A 20,119-nucleotide genomic window follows, 5' to 3' on the forward strand; every position below is an offset into this window, starting at 1 on the left:
CAGAATAATCCATGGTATCTACAGTTCAAATTCATTACAGCAGACATTACAAGCATAGCATATATTACCTCCTACTGAATACACATGCACAGGCCTGAAACCCTCCAAGAGCACAGCAAGAATGACTCCCTTTGCCTTGTCTAAACAGGTGAAGGCTGAAAGGAACCATTCTGTTGGGAGAAAATAGGCATGGGGGTGGGGGGGGGGGGCAGGTAGGGAACATAACTACATCAAAAATATTTATTACAACAGACCAGGTTGAAATGGGTTTATTCTTGTCTATACGGTCACAAAACCTAACACCTCTTGAACATCCATGAAATTATCTGTAATCCTGACTCCTTGCTTCGCTTTAGTAAGAGTATAGGTAACTCCATAGGCTCTTTTGCCATCAACAGTTCCATGCAAAGTAAGATTCTTTTTGCCCCCTCTTTCATTCAACTCTAGTAAGTTAATTCCAATATGAAAATTTCTATGAAGAGTTCTTAAAATTATGTTTCTGAAGAATGTCCCCCCAGAGCAAGAACAAATGTGTAGCTTCCGTTTAAATCTTACCTCTGACAGCATAGTCATGCTCAGTAAATCCAGAATGATGAGGTCATGTCTATCCGGTACCCTCACCTTCCTAGGGTATCCAGTGCCCCTACTGCCTACAGAGGGTAGAGTGGCACACTGTTCTCCCTTCCATCCCTCCCTAAAGAAATCTCTCACTCCCAGCAGCATTAAAACTTGGTTTCTGTAAGCCTTGCCTGTACTAAAGTGCTGTTAAAGGGATGTCTTTTAGATGGGGAGAAAAGGTCTGGGGAGAAGGCCCAGATTCGTAGCCACTCTCTGAACAGAAGGGAAACAGAAGTGCTTCTAACCGGCAAAAGACCATGTCCGTTCCTGCCAGGATTATTCTGTCAGATTCTGTAAACCATCCCCAAGGAGCTGTTTCCATCTGTACAAACGGACAACTAAGGTCCTTGGAAGAACAGATGTGGCCATTCCTTACACAGAAGTAAGGCTTAACATGGGTCTAGTAGTGTGCTGGCTTGAAAACAGCCAACTACGGTGTGACTGAAGACAGGTTGAGTGGAGAAACTCTGCGTGTGGGAGTGTTGTTAGCAGAAAGTGAAGCAGGGAGGAAAAAGGGAGCAGGCATCTCAGTGGAGGGAGTCTCCCCTTGGTTCCGAAGCTGTAGGATTTGCCGGAGCAAGGCCTTGCCTTCTTCCCGGGTCTGAAACAAAATCAGAAAAGTGTTTCAAAGTCTATCCAAGGCTATTCTCAAAAACCAGCTCTAAAATACTGATGTAAAAGTTTCACAGATCAAGGAAGCCTTTCCACTTACCTTCTTACCCATCTTCCACTCTCAGATGATCATAACCATCATATGTTTTGTTTGTTTTTAAATTTATTTTAAGAGAAAGAGCAAAGGCAGGGGAGGGGCAGAGAGACAGGAAGAGAGAACCCCAAGCAGGATCCACACTGTCAACGCAGAGCCCAAGGTGGGGCTCAAACTCGCGAACCGTGAGATCATGACCTGAGCCAAAACCAAGAGTTGAATGCTCAACCGACTGAGCCACCCAGGTGCCTCTTAAACATCATATGTTTGAACCTAAAATCCAAACCCTTGAGCAAAGAACTGCTACTCACATCATTGAATGCACAACACTTTTGGGCACAAGTTGAAGCTTCATCCCACAGCTTGCACTTAAAATAGTACTGTGCCAAATAACGGAAAGCAGTGCTCTCCTCCAAGTGCTCCACTATTTCCTGGATAAGGAAAGCAAGAATGACTAAGGCGATGAGAATACGATCAGCAACCCAGTTCGCATGGTCGTGAAACATACCCCACAGGAGTAGATGTCTTGGATATATTTGATGTAACACTGGGCAGCTTGTTCTGACTCAGTCAACTGTTCATGAAGCCTACAAAATAAATAGGTCTGTAAGTACAAATGAGATCTCAGAGCAAGCTAATGGTAAAACGCAAAGCACATGATTAAGACCCAAAAAATGGCAATACAGAGAAAACTACAAGGTTTGACATAAATGGCACACTGGGACCCAGAATAATATTAGTGTCCCAATGTGATGGATACCTCATCAAAACTCAGCCTCGTTCCTCTCCTACTGGTGATGGAGGGAGAGTAGGTAAATACTTATAGTGGACAACACACCTTTGCAAAATTCTCTGATAATACTCTGAGCAAAATTTTAAAAAGACACCAAGCAATTCAGACTTTTTTCTAAGAATTCAGAAAAGAACTGGCATGAATAAGATTGCATTTAAGACTTGTTTGCCTGCTATTTCTGAGTCATTCCTTATTTCCTTGGGCTTTATCTGGAGGAGGATCAGTACTTAAAGTAGTTTTCCTAGACTGCTTTGACATGAAAATTTCATTCCTTTCAATTCATTCTTGATCCCTTGCCTAACAGGAAAGCAGTTCCCCCTTTAGAGAGGAGTCTCCTGAGTCAAGATGGCTTAACTTCCAGACCAGTATTCACACACCCTGATGCATCTGCACACTCATGTAGGAGGACGATGGGGGCTCTAGAGAGTGCAGGATGAGCCGTACCAGAGAAGCCAACAGAAATAACAACAGCATTTCATTCCTTTCACTCACTTGGCCAGTTTCACCAGAGCCATTTTCTCCACATCTCCCACGGCGTAAGCTCTCCAATAACACTGTCAAAACAATAAACTGATCACTTTTGACCATTGTCCCATGTGCCATGACCTACCACATAAAGGCTCAAGTCCTACAAGCCTCCCAGAAGTTCAGATTTGCAGAATACAAAGCATTTGTACCAGACTGATAATCCCACTGACAATGTCAGCCGTGCTTTGCTTTTTAGCCTATGCACCTATAAATACTTAAAACTTTCCTAGGTAGATAGATCAACATGAAGGAAAATTAGAGCACAGAGAGACCAACCCTTCATCCAAACAGCACATCTCCATTCAAATTCTCCAGGACCCAAATTCAGATACCTTTTTGGCTTCTACTAGTTGATTGAGTTTCTCATAACATTCTCCTAAAGCAACCAGCATACGAGAATCATTCGGCCTAAGAAAGAGGAGGAATAGGCAGTCTGAGCAAAGACTTTAAAAAGTTACTAAAGTCCAACCTTGAGGACACACCACCAACAACCACTAATTCAAATCCATGCAGGGATTAGCCTTTAATCCAATACTTCATATAATTACAGTATTTTATGTTCACAATTATACTACCAACTAACCCATCAGAATATACTGCATAAAAATGACCAAGGAGCATAGGGCAAGTTTACACCCAGGTCTCTAAGAGTGAAAACCATTCATTCACTGTGATTCTTCAGTAGCTATCAAAAGATAAAGTACTAGCCCTTCTCATAACAAACACATCATCAACTGGTCAGATTTACCGAAGCTGATGGGCCCGTCTGTAATAATAAAGGCAGTAAAATGGCATCTTGAGGATTTCATAGGTCTGTCCAAGCCCATACCAGGCTCTGTAGTCCCGTTTATTGACCTCAATGGCATGTCTACGAAACAAAAGAGAGATTGGTAAGAGGGGAGAATCAAGGTTAGAGACTTGCAGGCTCAAGAGAGGCTCCTAACATCAATCTCCTCCACCTCACCACTCAACCAGAAACTCACCTGTATGCCTGAATAGCAGCAGATGTGTTCTTCATTTCCATGTACTCATGTCCCATCAGTGTCCATGCCCCAAGATACCGAGGATTCAATTTCAGTGCTCTCTGGAAATATAAGGCTGCCTTCTCATGCTGAGAACGCAAACTATAGTAATTGCCTGATTGAAAAACAAAAGACATGTAAGTAACTAGAGAGATAAAAATAAAAGTTCCCTAAAATAGCATTCCACAGAGCAGGCATGAAACTATAACTCATTCCCCCAAAGTATTTGCAGAAAAGCCAAAATGTACATGAAGGGAACATCATTATTCCCTTGGGAAATATACTCATCTATCACACATATTGGTTTAAAAAAAAAAAAATGTTCCCTAACACTTCAAGTTTTTCTTCAGTTTATTTCATCTGGATATAGCACTTATACATATTTTCTTAACAAAGGATGGGAAATTTCTACAGTTTGGTAGTTTTCCAACTACATTCCCAGGTTTCTAAAGAGGTACTTCAAGGGATAAAAAGGTAGAGCTCTGAGCTCCTCTCTCCCATAAGAATCAAATCAGATCTATCATTGTTGGTCTTGAAAAGAGCAAGTGAGAGCTTTTAGGAATCTGTGGAAGATTTTATTTGCAGAGAGGGTATAAAACCCATTTATCTTAAGTCAACTGGTAAATGGAAAAACAAAATATACATATCCAAACAATGGAGTACTGCTCAACATTCAAAAGAACTACTGAGGGGTGTCTGGGTGGTTTCTCTCTTCCTCTCTCTCTGCCCCTCCCAATTTATGCACGTGCTGAGCTCTCTCTCAAAATAAATAAATAAACTTAAAAAAAAAACAAACTACTGAAACATGCTACAACACTGGTGAATCTCAGAAACAGCTAAGTGAAAGAAGCCAAACAAGACTAAAAACTGCAAGATACCATTCACATGAAAATTTCTAGAAAAGGCAAAATATAGAGATAGAAGGCAAATCTGTGTCTGCTGGGGGATGCAAGAGGGACTGACTGCAAACAGACTCAAGGGAACTTCCAGGGGTGCCAGAGTGTTCTAAACTGGATTTATGGTTATGGTTACACAACTGTATAAATTTACAAAAACTCCTTGAAGTATAAACTTATATAAATTATACCTTAATAAGCCTGGTTTTTTTTTCAATAAAGCTATTTTTAAAGTTTATTTATTTTTGAGAGAGCAAGGGAGAGGCAGAGAGCAAGGAGAGAGAAACCCAAGCAGGCTCCACGCTGTTAGCACAAAGCCCCAAATGGGGCTTGATGTCAAGAATCATAAGATAATGACCTTGAGCTGAGATCAAGAATCAGATGCTTAACCGACTGAGCCACCTAGGAACCTCAGGAATAAATTATTTTTTTAAAAAGATGAATGAATAGATAGAGGGGATTAAGAGGTACACATTTCCAGTTATAAAATAAGTAAGTCACAGAATGCAAAGTACAGCATAGGGAATACAGTCAATAAATCTGTAATAACTTTGTATCATGACTAGCTTATCATGGTGAGCATTCAATGATACACAGAATTGTAGAATCTCTATGTTATACACCCGGAACTAATATAACATTATACTTCAATAATAATTTTAAATCCCCACAAATCCTGTTTGTAATGTAGCTATGAAGAAGAATGTTTATAATAGTAAAAAAATAAATAGTCATAAGTGAGAGAGTAGGGAAAGGGAAGATTAGAACTATATACATCAGCATAGTACATTTCTAGGCCAAAATACTGATCCTCACCCAGGAAGAAGGGTATAGCCCTACATATGCTCTAGCTTCTAAAGGAGTGAGAATGATAGAGATATTAAGGAAGTCAGAATTGGCCAAGTTTTGAGCAAAGATCAAGTACATGAGATTTTTTAAATCTCATTTGGAGCAGCTAAAATATACTAATGATTACAAGTGTGCTGGGCAACTACATTGTTGTAAGTGCTTTGTAGGCATTAATTTATCTAATCTTCATGACAATTACATGAGAGAAGGATCCATTACTATTGCTTTGTGAATGAGAAAACTATAGCAGAGACAGGTTAGGCCCAAAGTCACACAACTAGTTAGTAGCAGAACCAAGATTTAAACTCGGGTAGTCTGGTTCCAGAGTCCAAACTTAACTATGCTATATTGTAGTATAAGCTGTTTCACATAGTACATAAAATGCTGCCTGTCAGACATTGGGACTCCAGAAAAGACAAAGAAGGAAACAATTGACATCGAAACATCAAAGCAGATGCAAGGACTAAACCAACAGGAGATCCTTGCGACCATTCTATTCATAAGAGCGTTCATTTTCTCTCAGGTCCTCAGGTTTTTTTTTTCTCTCTACCCTTTTTTCTACTTTTACTTCCTCTGAATTGGCTATAATATGAAAGCTGAAGGATATTTTTTTTATCATAAACTAATATTCCTTATTTTTCATTCTTAAAGTAGGTGGGCTAAATTCAACAAACATTTATTGACCATATGTCAGGCACTGTGCTGGGCATTTAACACATATACTGAGGAAAAAAAAAACAACAACAGTTCATTAAGGAGTTCACCTCAAATGATTATTAAAAAAACAAGTAACTCTTGTAAATGCAAACTGGTGCAGGCACTCTGGAAAACAGTATGGAGTTTCCTCAAAAGGTTAAAAATAGAATTACCCTACAACCCAGCAATTGCACTACTAGGTATTTATCCAAGGGACACAGTGTGCTATTTCGAAGGGGCACATGTGCCCCAAAGTTAATAGCAGCACTATCAACAATAGCCAAAGTATGGAAAGAGTCCAAATGTCCATTGACAAATGAATGGATAAAGAAGATGTGGTATATAAATACAATGGAGTATTACTCGGCAGTCAAAAAGAATGAAATCTTGGCATTTGCAACAATGTGGATGGAACTAGAGGGTATTATGCTAAGCAAAATTAGTCAGAGAAAGATAAATATAAGACTTTACTCATATGTGGAATTTAAGTTACAAAACAGAGGATCACAAGAGAAAGGAAGCAAAAAGAATATGAAAACAGGGAGGGGACAAAGCATAAGAGACTTTTAAGTATAGAGAACAAACTGAGGGTTGCCGGAGGGGTTGTGGGGGGCAAGGGGTAGGCTAAATGGTAAGGGGCATTAAGGAAGACACTTGTTGGGAAGAGCACTGGATGTTACACATAGAGGATGAATCACTGGAATCTACTCCTGAAATCATTATAGCACTATATGTTAACTAACTTAGATGTAAACTTAAAAATTAAAAAATTAAAAAAATTAAATAAAAAATAATAAAAGCTACTATAAAATCAAAACAAACAAACAAGAAACTCCTAAATCATTGCTCTTCATATGTAAGTCTCTTTTGATTTTAACTGGCATTAAGTGTGGAGGTTTAAAAAAGGATTATTCATTCCTTCTCTCCCCCATCTCTATTTCCTTTCTTCATGTATAGAGCACTGTTATCCAACTGGTTGCCCAGTCACCAATTCCTATTTGTTCTACTTCTTTTTTTTTTTTTTTCAACATTTATTTATTTTTGAGAGACAGAGACAGAGTATGAGTGGGGGAGGGGCAGAGAGAGAAGGAGACACAGAATCTGAAGCAGGATCCAGGCTCTGAGCTGTGAACACAGAGCCTGATGTGAGGCTTGAACTCACAAACCATGAGATTATCACCTGAGCCGAAGTCGGACACTTAACCAAATGAGCCACCCAGGTGCCCCCTATTTGTTCTACTTCTTAAATACCTTTTAAGTCCAACAGCCTCTCTCCATCCCTGCTGCCAATACTTCAGTGTAGGCTCTCATCATCCCTAGACTGGATTATTCCAAAAATCTGAAAATCTGAGAACATTCATCACTCTGGTTTACATTCCTTCAGAAAACTCCTACTGCCTTCATAATAAAATCCTAATGTTCAGCAAGGCATAAAAGCCTCTTCAAGATAGGGCCCCTTTTTGAACATTCCCACACCATGCTTCCAGATGCTGAGCTACTTCAGGCAGAATGCCTGTTTCATACTTTGGTGCTATACAGGGAATGCCCTTCCGAAGTCAATCCTTTTACTCTCTTACTGAACTGTTTTACTTCTGCCCAGCCTTCAAGCACCACCATCTCAGGAAGACTTCCCTAATAATCACAGGCTAGATTAGATACTTATGTACTCTCTTAGCATCTTAGGTTTACCTCAATCATAACACTCAACCCACTGCATTATAGTTATTTTTTTTTACTAGTCTTCCTCGATGGCAATAAGGGTAGGTACTGCAAAAGAAAGCACAGGGTCTGGTACTCAGAAGATGCTCAAAAGATGAGGTACCTGATTGGCACAGTTGGTTAAGCATCCAACTCTTGATCTTGGTTCAGGTCATGATCTCAGGGTTTTTGAGTTTGACCCCTGCACTGGCTCTGTGCTGATGGTATGGAGCCTGCTTGGGATTCTGCCTCTCCTTCTCTTTGCCCCTCCCCAGCTTTTGCTCTCTCTCTCCCTCAAAATAAATAAACTTAAAAAAAAAAAAAAAAGATGTTCAAAAGATGTTTTCTGAATAAAATGGGATTATGCCCTCACCCTAATGGACTTTATATTTTCTTTATAATGTTCTGATAGTGAAAAGATCATTTATTCTTATTCTCACCTATGTTCCAATAGAACCTATTATTACACTTTGGGGCGCCTGGGTGGCTCAGTCGGTTAAGCGTCTGACTTCGGCTCAGGTCATGATCTCACGGTTTGTGGGTTCGAGCCCCGCATCGGGCTCTGTGCTGACAGCTCAGAGTCCTGGAGCCTGTTTCAGATTCTGTGTCTCCCTCTCTCTCTGCCCCTCCCCGACTTGCACTCTGTTTCCCTCTGTCTCAAAAATAAACATTAAAAAAAAAATTAAAAAAAAAAAAGAACCTATTATATTCTTTTAAATGTTTATTTGTTTGGGTAGGGGGAGAGAGAGCCAGCACATGCATGAGCGGAGGAGGGGCATTCGAGAGAGGGAGGGAGAGAGAAGATCCCAAGCGGGTTCTGTACTGTCAGCACAGAGCCTCACATAGGGCTCAATCTCACAAACTGTGAGATCATGACCTGAGCTAAAATCCAGAGTCAGAAGCTCAAATGACTGAGCCCCCAGGCACCCCAGGACCTATTACATTTTTTAATGTTTTATTTATTTTTGAGCAAGAAAGAGCACAAGCAGGGGAGGGGCAGAAAGAGAGGGAGACAGGGTATCCAAAGGGGGCTCTGCACTGACAGCAGTGAGCCAGATGTGGAGCTTGAACTCATAAACCATGAAATCATGACCTGACCTGAAGTTGGATGCTCAACCAACCGAGCCACCCAAGCACCCTAGGTCCTATTATATTTTTTAACGCTTATTTCCCACACTGAACTACAACTTACTCAAGGGCTAATAATATTAAATTAATGGATAGAAATGCTATCAGTTTACTAACAACTTCCTGACCTAGAAAGATATGAATGTACGATCTCAACGCCAGGTCACCAAACACCCAGGAAGGGGGATTTCCCTTTCATTTCCAGGGAACCTGGGCTTTCTGTCACAAACAACCAAGCTTACTTTTATCCAAATGTGGCCACTGATATGTTTATGTCAGTTGATGATAAGGTCACAATAAGTGTGGTGGAGTACATAGGGCATGGTTCTCAACCACGGATGATTCTCAACCACAGATGATTATGACCCCAAGAGTTGGCAATATCTGCAAACATTTTTGGTTGTCACTATTGGGGGAAGAGGGTTATTGCCATCTAGTGGGTAGAGGCTAGCGATACTGCTAACACCCTCAATGTACAGGATGGCCCCCAACACACACAAAAAAATTATCAGCCCAAAATGTCAAAAGTACAAAGATTGAAATACCCCTATATGAAGAAAGAGGTTTTCTGACTTGTTTTCATAGGATTGGAAATTCCTTTTTTTTTTTTTTTTCAGTTTTACTTTAGAGAGAGAGAGAGAGAGCATGAGCAGGTGAGACGGTCAGAGGAGAGAGAGAACTTTAAGCAGGCTCCACACTCAGTGAGAGCCCAACGCAGGGCTCAGTCTTACAACTGTGAGATCATGACCTGAGCCAAAATCAAGAGTCAGATGCTTAACCGACTAAGCCACATAGATGCCCCTAGGATTGGAAATTCTTATAAGCTTTTTAGTAATATTAAGGTTAAAATATACACACTTTTGATCCAACCTTCACTGCTAGGAATGGATCACATGGATGATAGTTGAATAAACATGAAAAAATAAATGTACACATACAAAGATGTTTCCTGAAACTATTTTTATATTAATAAATAGTGGCCACAACTTATACAATAGAAAATGGTTAAATAAAAATAAAAATGGTACATCTATGAAATAAAATACTGAATAGCCATCAAAAATAATACAAATCTTCATGTACTAAATAAAAAAATGAGAAAGCTTACTGTTAATATTTTTATTTTATTTTATTTTATTTTTTTAATTTTTTAACGTTTATTTATTTTTGAGACAGAGAGAGACAGAGCATGAATGGGGGAGGGTCAGAGAGAGAGGGAGACACAGAATCCGAAGCAGGCTCCAGGCTCTGAGCCATTAGCCCAGAGCCCGATGCGGGGCTCGAACTCACAGACCGCAAGATCGTGACCTGAGTTGAAGTTGGACGCTTAACCGACTGAGCCACCCAGGCGCCCCGCTTTTTTTTGTTGTTGTTAATATTTTTAAAAAGGAAAAGTTACAGAGCAGTGTGTATAATGATACAGTTTTTGCAAGCAAGTTATACATACACATGCACCCACACACACATTTTTAGCATTCACATGTATTCACATAGAAAAACATTTTGGAGTCATGCTCACCAAATAATCTAGGGGGTGGGATTACACTGTGCTTTTACATTCTATAGTATATATTTTGTTATCTTTGACACTTTTAAATGTTTATTTATTTTTCAGAGAGAGAGAGTGCAAGCGGAGGAGGGGCAGAGAGAGAGGGAGATAGAGGATCCGAAGTGGGCTCTGTACTGACAGCAGAGTGCCCGATTTGGGGCTCAAACCCACAAACTGGAAGCTCATGACCTGAGCCATAGTCGGATGCTTGACCAACTGAGCTACCCAGGCACCCCTCTTTGACACTTTTAATTGTTATTTTTTACATCTGTATTACTTACAGTAAAAATAAATCTTAAAAGAAAAAAAGTAGTGACTCTTACCAATTACACAGCATGTTTCCACACGATATTTATCAATCTCACAGAGGTTGTGAGCCAGGTAACTCAACTCTGATTTCATGCTCTAGAAGAAAATGGAAAGACAATCTAAGCATGAGTTAAGGAACCCCCTAGCTAATGCAACTTGTGACAATCCAACCCAAGAGATTAAAGCACAAAAGAGCTTGATCAATTCTAAGCAAAGGAAGCAGCTCACCCTGACATAAAGAAGGTTGGAGAATGTGTCCATATTTTCAATCCTGTATGGGTCTTGTTTCCTTAGTTCATTAAAAATAGAGAGGGCTTTGTCAATATCTGCAGGAAAAAAAGGTAAGAAAGTTTAGAAAACAACATAGTACTACATTCAGGATTTGATGGTATTTCATTGTCCTTATTCACTCACCTCTGATATTGTGATAGGCAACTGCAATTTGGGAAACAATATATGAGCTCTTAGAGAAGCCCACATCAATGAGATTCTGATACTTTTGCAGGGCCTCCTCTATCAACTGCAACTCTGTGTATATATGAGCCAGAAAAAACTCTTTCATCCAGGTGTCTGGCAAAGACAGGAACTTCAGCTGCCAGCAGGAGAGAGAGGGACACACTTAATATACTTTGACCTCTCTCTCAAATGAACATCAAGGAACTGTCTTTTTGTCTAAAGAAATTTATCACCAAAACTTTAGGAGAGCACATAACAAACAGAGGGCAGTTCAATTAAGTGAACAGGACTTACAAGCACAATAGGGAGGAATGACCAAATTAAGGAAGACTTCAAAGAAAAGCCTAGTATTCCAGGTGAGTCTTAGAGGATAGGTAGAACTTGAAAAGAAAAAAAGAGAGAGGAAGAAGAAAAAAACACTCTAGGCAGGGCAACAACATCAATAGAGGCAAAACAATCCTGAGTGTGAGTGAATAGGATGAGGAAACTAGCTTAGTTTGAGAGGAGGCTATGTGTTCAAAAATAGTGAAAAAAATAAGACTGAACGGATAGGGCAGGTCCTATGGCAAAACAGGAAGTGGGATCCAATAGGAAACCAATGAAATTTTTGGCAAGAGAACGACACAATGACATGGGTATTTTAAGAGTAAGTGTGAAAACAGTATGCACGATAGCATAGGAATGGGAGTGTACAAATGGAAAAACTAGGTAGAAAAGTAACTATTACTTATAAGTAATCCAAATCTGAGATGAAAACCAAGATGGCAAAGAAAACCAAAAGAGATGCATGCAAGAAGGAGACCATGGCAATGTCTGGTGACTGACTAGATAAAAGGAGATAAGAGAAAGAGAAGAACAAATCTACTGATGAGGCATCAAGACTGGGTATCTTGAGAAATAGTGATGGTATCAAGGGAGTCTGTCAAGCTGGGAGGAAGAAAGAATTTGGTAGGCAAGATCAGAAACTTGGTTTTGCATATTTTGAGTTCAGAGAAAAAACAAACTTTTAATGAAAGTCTATTAGGCAGTTAGAGATAATAAATAGGAGTAAGTCAAGATAAGACTTCAGACCCAGATTTAGTAGCACGTATCATTATTGGGGGAAGTCGACCAGCCTTCAGTTCTTTAGAGCCAACAAGAGCAAGTGTATTATCAATTCCGTTAACTACTGCAGAATGGCAAAATAAACCTATAGACAATGTCCTATAATAACAATTAATAAAATGACTGCAGTTTATAAAGCAATTTCATATACTTTAATTCATTAAATAACAAATTTCTAAATCTCTACAAAGTCCTAGGATAGCTCAGCGGAGACCTTAAAAATGTTTTTAATACAATCCTTGATATCAGAGAAACCTTTCCTATGGCATCTTTGGAATGAGGAAAAAAAAGTATAATAGCATTTAGTCTATAAAGCAAGTCACAGTAAAATGTGAATGTGAATGTGAATCATGAAATAATGAAAAGATATTCTAACATAACTAGACACATATCCAACAGCAACCACCAAACAAGAGCCAGACATGAGTCTTTCAAACAAAGACCGAAATTCCAGCAATGAAAGAGACTAGAGAAGAAGCAAAGATGTAACTACAAAGGTTTAGCAAACCTCTCTCTTCCCAGCCCATTACAGAATTACATTAAGACTTGGAGCAGAGGGTCTTTCACATAGCTCCTCTCAATTTACCATCTCTTTGTCCGTAATTAAATTACAGAGTTCTAGCCAGGCTCCCCAGTGCAAAGGCAAAACATGAGTAGCCTCCACAAACACATCAATAGCCTCTTTCACTAGGTCCAGTTTTCGAAGCACCACACCATATCTAGGAAAGAGACAATCACAGAAGTTAATGTTTCATAACACATCCCTTCCACTCTGGAGAAAATGTTATAGAAGGATCGAAATTACTCTACCACTTACAGATAAAGGCCAAATCCATCAAGTTCCCGAGCCTGGTGTTTTTTGCTAAGTTCCACTCTCAATTCTCTAAGTGCCTCATTTTTAACTTGTCCTTTCTCCAGGGGACCTAGGAAAGGAACCAAATCTCAGATCTAAGGAAAGACTGCCAATCTTCATTTCATGGACCTAGACATTCCCCTTGACATCAACCAAAGTTACACCTGGAACTTCCAGCAAATACTCAGAAGTGGCCAACAATACCTTACACAATCCACTTTATTCCAGAAATTACCACTGATAACTGGTCTACAGTCATATTTTGCTAGGCCCACAAAGGTTTTTAAAACTTTAAAATAATAATCAGTGTTTAAAAAGCAGAAGTCTCAACTAAAAAGCTGAATTTCCAGTTTCAGTTCCCAAAGAATGAGGTAGGGCCAAGGGAAGAAAGCCTTGACTACACTAGGCCCACATTTCCTCAAGGGAGCTGTCAGCAGGGCTGGGTAACAAGCAGGTTACAAGTTACCAAGCTGTGCTCCCCAATTTGCAACAGTCCTCCTAAGTCTACTTCACACCTTTATATTTTACCTGCCTGGTTCATATAGGCATTTGATTACGCAACCCCTGCTTTCATCCAAAAGGTAAGACAAAGAGATCCATACCTAGACTATCAACTGTTTCATCATCCTTCTTCTTTTCTCCAGACTGTAAGAGAAAATCAACAAATTGGTCTTTTCTCACTTTATTTTCAAACTCATTCTAAAACTAGCAGTCTGGTGGCGCCTGGGTGGCTCAGTCAGTTAAGCAACTGACTTCGGCTCAGGTCAAGATCTTGCCGTTTGTGGGTTCAGGCCCCGCGTTGGGCTCTGTGCTGACAGCTCAGAGCCTGGAGCCTGCTTCAGATTCTGTGTCTCCCTCTCTCTCTGTTCTTCCCCTGCTCATTCTCTGTCTCTCTCTGTCTCTCAAAAATAAATAAAAACATTTAAAAAATTTAAAATAAAATAAATTAAAATAAAATAAAACAAAACAAAATAAAATAAAATAAAAATAAAACTAGGAGTCTGATTCTAGCTAAAGGGTCCAAGTCCAACCAAAATGTCAACTACTACTGGTCACTACTTTTAAACAATAATTCAGGGGCTCCCACTGTCCAAATCTGGAATAATTTGAGCACTGACATAATTTATAAGTACAGTAATAAATTACAAACAATTACAAATATAAGAATCCTTGAATTCATACTGATGGTAAATAAATGGGGATGGTGAGGGAAAACCCTTGCATAGAGTAGAATGCCAAGTGGCTAGTGGCAAATGTGGAGAGAATACTGGAGTGGAAAATCATTATTTTGCAATATCATAGTAAAGAATACTTCAGGCAAGAATTAACAATGGATTTCTTGACTAATGAATATATATTAATGTTTATTTATTTTTGAGAGAGAGACAGAGTGCAAGCGGGAGAGGGGCAGAGAAAGACACAGACATAGAACCTGAAGCAGGCTCCAGGCTCTGTGCTATCAGCACAGAGCCAGACATGGGGCTCGAATCATGAATGGTGAGATCGTGACCTGAGCTGAAGTCTGATATCCAATTGACTGAGCCACCCAGGTGCCGCATGACTAATGAATATTTAGGTTATTGACATTTTATGGCTATTACAAAAAATACTTTAATAAATAGCCCTGTTCATATATCATTGTGCACACATTGAACCCCGTGTTGGGCTTGCATTGGGATTCTCTCTCTCCTCTCTCTGCTCCTCTCCTGCTTATGCTCTCTCTCAAAATAAATTTTTAAAAATTAAAAAATTTAAGGGGTGCCTGGATGGCACAGTAGGTTGAGCATCCAGCTTTGGCTCAGGTCATGAACTGGCAGTGTGTGGGTTCGAGCCCTGCGTCGGGCTCTGGGCTGACAGCTCAAAGCCTGGAGCCTGCTTCCGATTCAGTGCTTCTCTCTTTCTCTGTTCCTCTTTCTCTCAAAAATAAATAAGATTTAAAATTTAAAAAAAAATTTTTTTTTAATGTTTATTATTTTTGAAAGACAGAGACAGAATGCAAGCAGGGGAGGAGCAGAGAGAGAGGGAGACACAGAATTTGAAGCAGGCTCCAGGCTCCGAGCTGTCAGCAGAGAGCCTGACATGAGGCTCAAACCCAACAGGCCTCAAGATCATGACCTGAGCTGAAGTTGGCAGCTTAACCAACTGAGCCACCCAGGTGCCCCAAAGTTTTTTAAAAATTAAAAAAAAAATTAATAAATAAAAAAATAAAAATAGGGAGCCTAGTGCCTATTTTATCAGTAATGAATATTATCAATTTTTTTAAGGATTTTATTTTTTTAAGTAATCTCTACACCCAATGTGGGTGGGGCTCGAACTCACAACCCTGAGATCAAGAGTCACATGCTCCACCAACTGAGCCAGCCATGGACTCCTATCAATATTTTTAATATTTTCCGGGCGCCTGGGTGGCTCAGTCGGTTGAACATCCGACTCCGGCTCAGGTCATGATCTGGCGGTTTGTGAGTTTGAGCCGCACATCGGGCTCTATGCTGACAGCTTCGAGCCTAGAGCCCGCTTCAGATTCTGTGTCTCCGTCTCTCTCTGCTCCTCCCCCCCCCCACTTGTGCTGTCTCTCTATCAAAAATAAATAAAATGTAATAAAAAATATTTTTAATATTTTCTTCTATATTGCCACTTTTTAACTTTATGACATCCTCTTTATTACTGTTAAGTATTTATAAAGTATATTTAGCAAGTAGACTACTGCTCAACTATTTAAACGATTAAACTTTTCCCCCTTTGTTCTACATATGGATGCCTCATGGAAGGCAGATGACATCTTAAAATGGCCCTCACCAGATATCTAGAATACATGTATAGAAAATAGGCTTTTTTGCTATTGCAGCCATGCAGGAAATGTGCTGCCCGATCATACTCTTTAACATCAAAGTAGGCTTTGGCCAGGGTATAAGCGTCCATATCCTGGGCATCCTCCTGGAAGAGAGACAAGTTTTTATAAGTGGTTGGGAACAAGACAACAAAAATTCAAATTCAAGAAGCATATTCATTAATTTCAAGATGTAAGAAAAAGTATTTTCTTCCTCCCCAAAACCTAGCATATACGTGTGTGTAGATATGTATACATATTTACATATACATAGAAATGTAAATTACTTTTGTATATTTGTCTTATTACACACTAAGGTCATTGAACTTTTTTTCAAAATAAAAAGTTGGGAAAAACTAAAAATTTTAAAAACTGAACCAAGACACTCAGAAAGTTGTACTAGTTCTTTAAATGAGGTGCGAAGTTGCATAGGCTTTAGTGTTAGGAAACTGGATTCAAATTCTGATTCCTTGATTTCCTGGTTTCATGACATTAGTAGGGAAGTTACTTAGTTTCTCTGAGAACTCATTTTTTCATGGGTAAAATGAAGCAAATAATACACATTTGATGAGGAAAAAGTGGAAAAGTCATGGAAAATGTCTAGCATTAATATCTGACATTTGCTTCCTTTTCCAGGCTTTCAAAAATGTACAGAAATGCAACATACTGTGCAATTACTTTTATTTTTTATACTTCAAAAAAATTTTGACATGTTAGTATTGCAAAAAGTATAGAACACAGTCATAATTCTGTATATAAATGAAATGATGCACATTTAAGTGAATAAAGCATACAATCTCCCAAATTCTAGGGGTAAGTCGATTAAATCTTCATTTGCTACATTTTCCTCATCCTTCTTGGCCCAAATATTACTTGAACAAAACTGGAACCAAAACATGTTCAGTGTTTTCTTCATTGAATTAATAAATCCTAAATGTATCCATTCAACTTAGGAGTCTAGTGGCCTTTTTCACATGTCTTCATCAATTCCTTATTTCTTCACCCACCTCCTCTCACATGCATTATACCTTCTGACATCAGAAACCTTCACTATTTTTAAGAGTGTGTGTGTGGGAATGCAAGCTGGTGCAGCCACTCTGGAAAACAATATGGAGGTTCCTCAAAAAACTAAAATAGAACTACCCTACGACTCAGCAATTGCACTACTAGGCATTTATCCACGGGATACAGGTGTGCTGTTTCAAATGGACACGTGCACCCCCTGTGTTTATAGCAGCACTATCAACAATAGCCAAAGTATGGAAAGCGCCCAAATGTCTATCGATGGATGAATGGATAAAGAAGATGTGGTATATATGTACAGTGGAGTATTACTCGGCAATCAAAAAGAATGAAATCGTGCCATTTGCCACTAGGTGGATGGAATTGGAGGGCATTATGCTAAGTGAAATTAGAAAAAGACAAAAATCATATGACTTCACTCATATGAGGACTTTAAGAGATAAAAAAGATGAACATAAGGGAAGGGAAACAAAAATAATATAAAAACAGGGAGGGGGACAAAACAGAAGAGACTCATAAATATGGAGAACAAACTGTGGGTTACTGGAGGGGTTGTGGGAGGGGGGATGGGCTAAATGGGTAAAGGGCACTAAGGAATCTACTCTTGAAATCATTGTTGCACTGTATGCTAATTTGGATGTAAATTTTAAAAAATAAAAAATTAAATTAAAAAAAAGTGTGTGGAGGGGAGGGGAATCAAGAAATGGCATCTTCAGGAGAAACAAAATGGATTGTGACAATTATTCAAACCACACAGACTATGTAAAAATACCTTCTGTAGATCAAACATAAAATATATTCCTATCTTATATAATTCTAGCAATATCCACTTAAGGTAGATACTATTATTATCCGCATTTCACAGATGAAAGTTGCCTAAAGTCCCTAGTGTAGCTGAGATTTGAACCCAGAGCTATCTGAATCCAAAACCAGTTTTACATTGTTGTTAAAACCTTTGATTCTTCTCATCGTTAAGAACATTGTCTAGGCTAGGCTATCAAACTTAAAAGGCTGAAATCTTAAGCAAGGATTGTTTACTAATTCTCTCCAGCTTAAATAAAGCACCACCAAATCTTTACAAAGATCAACAAAACCACACAGATAAAAATCGCTGAAAACATCCAGCTCTTTAAAAGCTTTAATTCTCTCTACAAACATTCCTGCTAAGCAGGACGGGATACACCATAAACCTTCGGGTTGGTGGGGAGCGCTCACAGTGATGGAAGTGCTTACCTCTGTAATAGGCGGCGGCGGCTGCAGCTCGGCCAGAGGCAAGGCAGGGAGCGAGAAGGCCAACTCCGCGGACCTGGAACACCCAAACTGAATTAATTCCAACAAGCCCCAAAGGCCAAGGATCCAAACCCAGTCTCTTCCGACCCTGACGTCTCACCATTTACTACTGTGCAGTAGACCCCGCTCCCGGGTAAGGCCCGCGATGAGTAGTAGCTGCTTCTTTATTTCTCGCAAATTTGAGAAATCGCTGCTCGATGACAGGACCGGCATCATCGGAGCAGCCATAGGGACTACAGAGGGACTCGCAGCCATTTTCCTGACTCGCCACTCCAACCAATCACCAGCGATAATACTAGCGGTCCGTCTGCGCCAAAAAAGTCTGCCAGTTATTGGTGGCCTTCTGCTCCAGAAAATCCAATCAGAAATGTTACTTCTCTCAACGTCACCAAAAGGCCGGGAAAGAAGACACAATCACATCCCCGATTGGTCAAGAGCTACTAGGGCGGGAAATTTACAACTAGAAGGGATAGAGGAGGAAAAAAAAAAAAAGAAGCGGGGCAAAGAGCTAGTGACTGGAATAGGTGGATTGGGAAGCTGGGGCTGGGAGTACGAGCAAGAAAGGGCGCAGAAGGGAAAGTGCCCTGAATCTTAGGGGTAATGTGGTTGGAAGGGAGAGTGTAGTTTGTCAGCAGATTCTGTGCCGCTGGACAACGAAATGGTGTATGTGTCTAGCAAGGATGCCTGCTATCCTCTGGATTTTTTTCTTACTTAGGAAGATGTATGGCCACAGGTGGAGATTCCTTCCTTCCTCATTTTCCACCCCATAGCGGGGGGCAGGGGGAGGATAGTTAACATTTATTGGGGATTTATCCTGTAACAGGTTATGTACTTTTACAGATATAATCTGGTTTGACCTTTAAAACAGCTCTGTGATATTCGTATCAATCATCCCAATTTTACAGGTAAAATGAAACCTCAGGGAGTTTCTATCACTCTTCCAAGGAAGGAGTCTAGATTATGAGCCAAATCTAACCCCAACGTTCTTAAACATTACATGAACATTTTCAACGTTTTTTGTTTTTAACCCTTTCGTATTAATAAATACTTTTACCAGCTTGAGAATTTTTCGAATCGTTTGTCATTCCTTGGCTGTTATATAGAACTACTTTTAGGTAAAGCATGTTGTTTTAGATTAATACATATTTTTAAAATTGTATTATAGAGGCGCCTCAATGGCTCAGTTGGTTAAGCGCCAGAGTTGGGCTTGGGGTGGTGATCTCCCTGCTCCTGGGTTAGAGCCCCATGTTTGGCTCTCTGCTGTTAGTGCGGAGCCTGCTTGGGATCCTCTGTTTCTCTCCTTCTGCCCTTCCCCTGCTCATGTTTTCTATCTCTTTCTCTCTCTCTCAAGAATAAAAACATTAAAAAAAATTTAAATTGTATTATAGAGTCAACTTTATTGCACCATGATATACAATATATTGGCAGAATTCTACTTTTTTCTTGTTACACAAATGATGCACCCTTTATACTTGTTTTAAATTTATAATAAGAAAAAGAATTTAATATAAATTCTTTTATATCAATATAAAATATGTATAGAATATAAATAAAATAAAATAAATATAAACATATAAATTATATAAATAACAAATAATAAATAAATAAATATAAATAAGAATATAAAAAGAATTTATAATAAGAAAAAAAGCATGATTTGTTAGCAAATACAAAAATTAGATTATATCATACCTGTGTTATATATATTGAATATAAATTGAATATATACTGACTTATAGGATGAAATGTAATTGTTTATGGATTTATAGGTAGT

General features: G+C 39.2%; 1 protein-coding gene across 1 annotated transcript; it reads right to left on the reverse strand.

Moving 5' to 3' along the window:
• Positions 1–253: 253 nt before the first annotated feature.
• On the reverse strand, positions 254–18,642 carry CDC23 (cell division cycle 23). The gene is made up of 16 exons (XM_045059583.1): positions 18,446–18,642; positions 18,289–18,361; positions 16,002–16,139; positions 13,808–13,850; positions 13,170–13,275; positions 12,939–13,071; positions 11,207–11,384; positions 11,021–11,118; positions 10,807–10,888; positions 3,629–3,782; positions 3,394–3,513; positions 2,978–3,053; positions 2,610–2,671; positions 1,833–1,911; positions 1,636–1,755; positions 254–1,219 (listed from the first exon to the last, which is right to left on the reverse strand). The coding sequence occupies exons 1-16, from the start codon at positions 18,598–18,600 to the stop codon at positions 1,049–1,051; spliced, it is 1,788 nt and encodes a 595-aa protein (XP_044915518.1). The 5' UTR covers positions 18,601–18,642; the 3' UTR covers positions 254–1,048.
• Between the last annotated feature and the right edge of the window lie 1,477 nt (positions 18,643–20,119).

This window comes from Felis catus, chromosome A1 (genome assembly GCF_018350175.1).
Source record: "Felis catus isolate Fca126 chromosome A1, F.catus_Fca126_mat1.0, whole genome shotgun sequence".
NCBI classification, from domain to species: domain Eukaryota; kingdom Metazoa; phylum Chordata; class Mammalia; order Carnivora; family Felidae; genus Felis; species Felis catus.